Source organism: Pyrus communis, chromosome 4, assembly GCF_041283825.1.
Source record: "Pyrus communis isolate YQ-2024b chromosome 4, ASM4128382v1, whole genome shotgun sequence".
Lineage (NCBI taxonomy): Eukaryota > Viridiplantae > Streptophyta > Magnoliopsida > Rosales > Rosaceae > Pyrus > Pyrus communis.
The window spans coordinates 19,777,350-19,784,948 of NC_142568.1; the positions used below are offsets into that span (position 1 = coordinate 19,777,350).

Here is a 7,599-nt window from a genome sequence, read left to right on the forward strand (position 1 = left end):
CCAACAATACTTAAATTATAACTAGCGTAAGAGAAAAGAGAGATATCGTTCTTCCCTCCTTGTGAAGGGATGAACAATAATGAACATGTTTAAAAATTAATGTAGATTATACAATTAACTTACTAAGTGCATGCAACATAAAAAATGTAAGATCCCACACCGCACAGGGGAATGGATCATGTAAGTTTTATATGTATATTCTCATATCTACCTAGCACGAGGCATTTTGGGAGTTCACTGGCTTCGGGTTCCATCGAAACTCCGAAGTTAAGCGAGTTCGGGGGAGAGCATTCCCAGGATGGGTGACCCACTGGGAAGTTATGCTTGTGTGAGTTTTCAGAAACAAAATTGTGAGGGCGTGGTTAGGGCCCAAAGCGGACAATATCGTGCTACGATGGAGTCAAGCCCGGGATGTGGTGGGCGCCCAGGCCGAGATGTGACAATTTGGTATTAGAGCCAATCCCTGCCCGGAAGTGTGCCGACTAGGACGTCGGGCCCCTAAGGGGGATGGATTGTAAAATCCCACAATGTCCAGGGAAGTAGATCTTGTAAGCCTTATATGTATATTCTTATCTCTACCTAGCACGAGATCTTTTGGGAGCTCATTGGCTTCAGGTTCTATAGGAACTTCGAAGTTAAGCGAGTTCGGGGCCCAAAGTGGACAATATCGTGCTACAGTGGAGTCAAGGCCGGGATGTGATGGGGGCCCGGCAGGGATGTGACAAAAAATGACCTTAAAATCGCATCCTAAAAGTTAGAAAGAACTTGGTCTACCATACGCAATTGATTTCCTGATGTTTCTGAAACACATGGCATCGTCATCAGTATTATACTTAAATTATAACTAGTTGATTTGTTTTTAATAATATATACTTTAAGGGGGGTGGATTGTAAGATCCCACAACGTCCAGATGAGTAGATCCTGTAAGCCTTATATGTATATTCTCATCTCTACCTAGCACGAGGCCTTTTGGGAGTTCGTTGGCTTCGGGTTCCATCGGAACTTCGAAGTTAAGCGAGTTCAGGGCCCAAAGCGGACAATATTGTGTTACTATGGAGTCAAGTCGGGGATGTGGTGGGGGCCCGGGACGGGGATGTGACAAAAAATGACCTTAAAATTGCATCCTAAAAGTTAGAAAGAACTTGGTCTACCATATGCAATTGATTTCCTGATGTTTCTAAAACACATGGCATCGTCATCAGTACTATACTTAAATTATAACTAGTCGATTTGTTTTTAATAATATATACTTTAAAATTATGACATAACAATTGAAGCGTCCGCTCTTAATATAACACATAGAGTAATATAAATTTAGTTTATGTTGTAATCAGATACGTATTAAATTTATCCAAATAAGAACTTTCACCATAAAAGGGTGATGGATAAATCACGTAGGGTATGGAGGTCTTGTATTTGTCTCAATTATTGACATGACTAGGAGTGGAAAAAATTCCCAAAATTCCCAAACCAAACCAAACAAAATACCAATTCCAAACCAAAAATGTCCCAAACTGATTTTCCCAAAATTTTGGTATTCCCATACCGAAAATATACCGAAATTTCGGTATGAGAATCGGGATTGCCTTTCCAATATTTCGGTATTCCCATACCGAACTGAAAATATATATTTTTAATTACTATATATATATTATTTTTAATTATAATTAAAATTAATTTGAACGGATTGTTTCAAATCAATCTATGTCGTCCATCTATTCCTTGTTAGGCTTTCAGGTTTCAGCTTTGTATGTCCCCATCGAGGACTGAACTGACTCCACTCCAGTTTCTAACTTTCATTTCATTTCTCAATCTCTCTCTCTCAGCTCGGTCTCACTCAAAGCAATAGGCAGATGCTATTGTGCACAGATTGGCAGATTGCTTTTGAATAGGCAGATTGTGCAGTGTGCACATATGCTTTTGAATTGGCATTTTTGTGCACATATTAGTAGAAACAAATTGGCAGATTGGGCTTGCCTATATGTCAATTTTTCAATATAAAATGTTGAATTTTAGCCCAAAAGCATAATATGTCAAATTTTTGTCCAAAAGCCCAAAACCATTTCGGGATTCCCGATTTATCCCGAAATCCTGAAACTATTTCGGGATTCTCAAAATTGGGATTCCCAAAAATTTGATTTGGAATCGGTATTGAAAGTGGGATTCCCGAAAATTTCGGTTTGGAAATCGGAACAAAGGTTTCGATATGGGATCCCATACCGAACCACCCCTAGACATGACTCAGCCGAAATTATTTTTTCTTTCTTTGGTTTTAGTTGAGAACAATACAAACCTAACCTTATTAGCATTTTATTAATCACGGAATTTGGGTTTAATTTGTTTGCATTATTATCTCAAATTTATTTTCCTTTTTTTTTTTAACTATACTTTCTTTTGATTTGAAAAATGTTTTAATTTAATTTCAACTAGCAAAAATAAGTGTAGTCATATTGGTTAGAGTCGATATACTTCTTCATATGCGCCTGAGTTCTCTTCATATACGCCCGAGTTCTAATTATAATCCTCACATTAAATTAATTTAAAATAAAATATCGCTTGTATTAAAAAAAAAAAATCTTACTAGTAAGAAAATATTCAAACTTGAATTGCACAAGAAACACGCTAGCCAAGTTTACTACGTAAGGCCTACAAATTTACTTGCAATACTACTAAACAGCGTACACAAATATTAAATTTAGTGTTACTATAGATTTGTACATGCATATTACTTGAACACAGGTATCATTCATGTGATTAGAATCGAGGTCGAGAGACGGAGATGGAGAAGAAGAAGAGGCTTCTTTACAGCGGAAAACGAAAAACAATAGAAGAAAGAAGTGGATAGAATCCTGTGGTTCTGCCTATTGAAATTTTGGATTACAAGATTTTGGGCGCTTGGGGTGGTCACCTGCGAATATGGGGGTCCAAGTGGTGGAGGGGATGGTTGCGCTGTGGTCGCATGTATGGTTTGGGATGGACTGAATTGGACTTGAGAAAGATTGGAAAGAAAAAAAGAAAAGAAAAGAAAAACCTATTCAATCTCAGCGGTACAACATTATTAATTCATCCAATCTATGAGAATGTAATTCCCATATTTTTTTATAAATTGAAGATCCCTTTGCTTAAAGAATCTAAATATATATGTAATAGTAAGGATGATAATTTTAACCGTTAAAATTGATAATCGTGGATAACCGCTCAAATGGATTGGATTTGGGTATGACAATTCGAGTATATTTTGGATATGGGGAAAAATCGTGAATAATATTCGGTTTTAGTTTTGGATATGGTTATAGGGATCCCCAATCCATATCCGTCCCCAAATCCAAACCGAATTATTTATAATATAATTATATATAATTAATAGTGTATATATATAATTATATATAATATAATTGTATTATATATATATATATGTATTATTCATTGAATCCATTACCTTGTGAATACAAAAGTTACACTATGTGAGTTGCATTTTGTGGGCAAGTTAAAAAGTTTTTATATGAATCAAAATCTATGAGAATCCAGACCAATGATACTTATAGGAGATATCAGCCAACATTATAAATGTTTAACTTTAATTTTTATGTTTCATAAGATCCATTCATTAAATCATTTTATACATCAAATATTTAATGATGAAATTAATATTTATTAAATTATCATGCGTTAATTGAACGAATATAATTTTGGTATTGATGAAAATGGGTATAACCGTTAACCGATAAGGAATCTGTTATCCGATGGGTATGGTTATGGATAACATCCGATAGTTAATTAACGGTTATGGATATAATTAATTTTCGTGATTATGAAAATGAATATAGAATTTTCGTTCTCAAACCGAACCGTTAACAAATCTACGTAATAGTGATGCAAAAGGTCGAATAATATGCAATCATGCATGCAGATGACAGCATGGTGGACCATTTGTTGCATAAAAAATATTGATTAAGAAAGTTTCATAATGCGGTGTAAAATATGGACCCATTCTTGCCTTTGTTTATTCATGATCGATGATTGGATGGTGGATCTGTAACCCCCATCAACGGCCACCACCCATGCAACTGCCTCCGTACGGTTTGGAAGTGACAAAAAGAAAATTAATATAAAAAAAAAAAAAGGGTTCGCACCCTTGATCTCATGGTATATCCTTTGCTCTGCTGTTACGTTTATCAGTAAACAGTACCTCAGATAAAAAAATTAAAAAAAAATCAAATCAAATCAAATCTGATCTGAAAAAATAATTCTGAGGAGCTGGTGTGTTATTGGAGTATCATTATCTGCTGGCAGCCAGAGCAGGCACGTAGAATATTTAGGAAGCTTCCCCGTATATAAAACGTGAGTGAAGTGTGAGTAAAGTTCGAGTCTGACTTGTTAAAGATAGGACACTAACTGCAACTTTTATCAACCTATACCGACCAATCTTCACATTCATATTTCCCCACGATCCCACATGGATTTTTAGTACGATAAGATATTTCGATACAAGCGCTAATGAAAAAAGAAGAAATCGGCCATACATATATATGACTTCCAGTACCCAGATGAATGTTCTTAATCATTCATATATCTCTCACAATTCCGTGTTCAATTGGATAACATGTTTCGATTTAATGATAATGAGGAAAGAGAGACCGTCATATACAACTTCAAATGTACAAATGAATATTCATAATCATTTGAGCTGCTCGTTTCTTGCAATAACATGATTTGTTAAACAAGACTTTGCCAATTTACTCTGTTTGAGCCAAGTCGATGGGACTCTCGTGGATATTGGTAGATGGATGAATAATGTTAAATCCGTGAGGATATCTGAGTTCCTTGTACCTTTCAGGTAGATTGATAAAGTACTTCACATGCTACCACTGTAAGCAAAAATCTTTGTAATAATGGGAAAATTTCTCTTAAAACACTTTGCAAAAATGGATTAAGTGGTTAATTATGACATCTCCTTCCCCACATAGAACTTGCAAAAATAAAAAATAAAAAAAATCAATCATAGAATTGCACCCCAAGATATTATGTGGAATCAAACAAGCTTATATGTTCATTTGGTTTTTCAGTTCTCAGTTTTCATTTCTTAAAAGAAATTTGTGTAAAAATAACCATGAACCCCAACAACCAAGATTAAGTTAACAAATCACGAACATAAATGAGAAAAGAACGTCCCTACTCTCCCGTTATAATCGAAGTGGAACACATACAAGTAATCTTTATTTAACAATGAGTACATTATCTAAGATACGAGCCCTGTTTCAATTCTATATCGATTGAAATAATTCATCTTTCTATTAGACTTTTCTGAACCAGTTGAATTTAATAGTCGGTTACAACTACATTATCCTAATCATATTAGTGTTTTGAATAAAATTATTAAATATTAAACATCTAAAAAGTGCAACACCTTCTCTGGCCTTATCATTTTGGGCTATTGATATTCCCTACAACTTACCATAGATTTGATAACTGAAATCATGAACATGCCAGAGAACAATGCCAGAACGGATAACGTTTGCATCAATAATTTTTAATCACTGCATTTATTGAAAAAAAAAAAACCAAAAAAGAACGAAAAGAAAAAGGAAAAAAAAATCATATATACATAAGAATATAAGGAACTTCCTTTGTTTCTTTTTGAGATTTTGAATTATATTCCGGGCAAAAACAAAAATACAAGAAACCCGGTCACTGACATTATGTTGTTCCTCATTTTTTTTTACGACCATTTAATTTTTAATGTACCTCAAAATATTATATATTCGCTTGCTTTCTTCTGGTTTCTGTGTGCTAACAGTCACCGGCGACTGGCACTTCCGGTCGGTACATCAAACAGCTCAGCTCCGGCCTCAGCTTATCTTTCCATATTTGCGGCCCGCATTCAGCTTCCCTTTGCCTTAATTTCAACTCCACCACAACCAGCTTCTCCGTTAACCGGTAAATCCCAATCATTACAACAAAATTCCCATTCTGCCCCGCCAGTTTCGCCCCCCAGCTCTTCTTCTCCGTCACCGCCACGTCCCCCGCCCTAGCCACCTCCTCCACCTTCTCCATTATCCTCTCCGGCGTCTCCGCAGACACGAACCGCTCCCCGCAGTCCGATATCCCGGACTTGCTAAACAAACCCGATATATCGAACCCCGACGAGAACGAAATCAAATCAAACGCATTCAACGACGACGTCTCGTCGCTGTCCCCGTCCCGCATGTCCTTCAAGTCAAAGTCCTCGAAGTGGAATTTAATCTCCTGGTACCCCTTCGCGAACCACGGGTCCTTCAAAATCTCGTCGACGGTTATCCGCGTCTCGGAGTTCGTGTCGAGAAGCCGAGATATCAGGCGCTTCAGATCGGGCGACGTCCATTTCGGGACCCGATAATCTCCCTTGTAAATTTTCCGGTACATCACCATGAGATTCGGGTCGTTAAACGGCAGGTAACCGGCGTTAAGCACGAACAAAACGATGCCGCACGACCAGATGTCGATCTTCGCGCCGTCGTACCCCTTCTTCTCGAGAATCTCCGGCGCCACGTACGCAGGAGTCCCGCAAAGCGTGTAGAGTAGACCGTCGGGCCGGACCTGCTCCGTCACGGCGCTGAGCCCGAAGTCCGAGACTTTCAAATTCCAGTTCTCGTCGAGGAGCAGATTCTCAGGTTTCAAATCACGGTGGAACACTCCCCGCGAGTGGCAGTATCCGACGGCGGAGATCAGCTGCTGGAAGTACCGACGGCTGAGATCCTCGCTGAACCGGCCCTTCGAGATCTTTGCAAAGAGCTCTCCGCCTTTTGCGAACTCCATGATGAAATAGATCTTGGTCTTCGTCGCTAAAACCTCGAACAGCTTCACGATATGCGGGTGGCGCAGCCGGCGCATGATAGAGATCTCCCGCTTAACGTGAGCCGTGAACCCGTCCTTCACGACCTTCTGCTTGCTGACGGCCTTGATCGCCACGCTCTGCCCCGTGTGGACATTCCGAGCGTGGTACACCTTCGCGAAAGCCCCGCAGCCCAGAAGCCTCCCGACCTCGTACTTCCCGAATAGGTTGACCTCGCCGGCGCTGGAGCCGTAGCTGTTATCGGCAACGACCTCGATCTCCGGCATGGCTCCCGAATTTTTCGGAGACTACAAAAAAATAATCCCAATTACTCCCCTCGCATTCGGGGCCTAAATCGAGCTCCGAAACGATTTCCCGACAAAATCTCAACGGCGTAGTTTGGATTCGAAACAGACGAAGTTCCAAAACGGATTTTTAGTTCGGAAAAACAATTGTAATTTTTTCGAAACAGGATCGCTCTGTCGATTGCAATTGTTCGAGCTATTTAAAGTGGTTGGGGTTCACATGTCCAGGTGTCCGACGTGGAAACCAATTGCGACCACCCACGTGTCCAGTTTTTTTTTTTGGTGGAAACTCCCACGTGTCAAGGTTTCTTCGCGGAAGCGGTTTCCTCGTGTTTTCTTTAATATGGTGTAACTTGCGTACGGTGTTCCCTAATCGTTGACCGCTGATATGTGATTTGCTGACCGAGTATTTGAATCTGACACTAGTCGCGCATTTATCCGACGGCGAGTGTAAACGCCCTGCTTTACGCAGAGTTTTGATA

The 7,599-nt window shown here is 39.0% G+C and overlaps 1 protein-coding gene across 1 annotated transcript; it reads right to left on the bottom strand.

The window, feature by feature from the left end:
- Positions 1 to 5,515: 5,515 nt before the first annotated feature.
- Positions 5,516 to 7,302, bottom strand: SR1 (serine/threonine protein kinase 1). The gene has a single exon (XM_068461731.2). It carries the CDS (start codon positions 7,097 to 7,099, stop codon positions 5,792 to 5,794), a length of 1,308 nt encoding a protein of 435 aa, XP_068317832.2. The 5' UTR covers positions 7,100 to 7,302; the 3' UTR covers positions 5,516 to 5,791.
- Between the last annotated feature and the right edge of the window lie 297 nt (positions 7,303 to 7,599).

What these genes read in the sequence shown, in the direction of transcription:
- SR1 (XM_068461731.2), bottom strand. Translation starts at nt 7,099, where the DNA reads ATGCCGGAGATCGAGGTCGTTGCCGATAACAGCTACGGCTCCAGCGCC.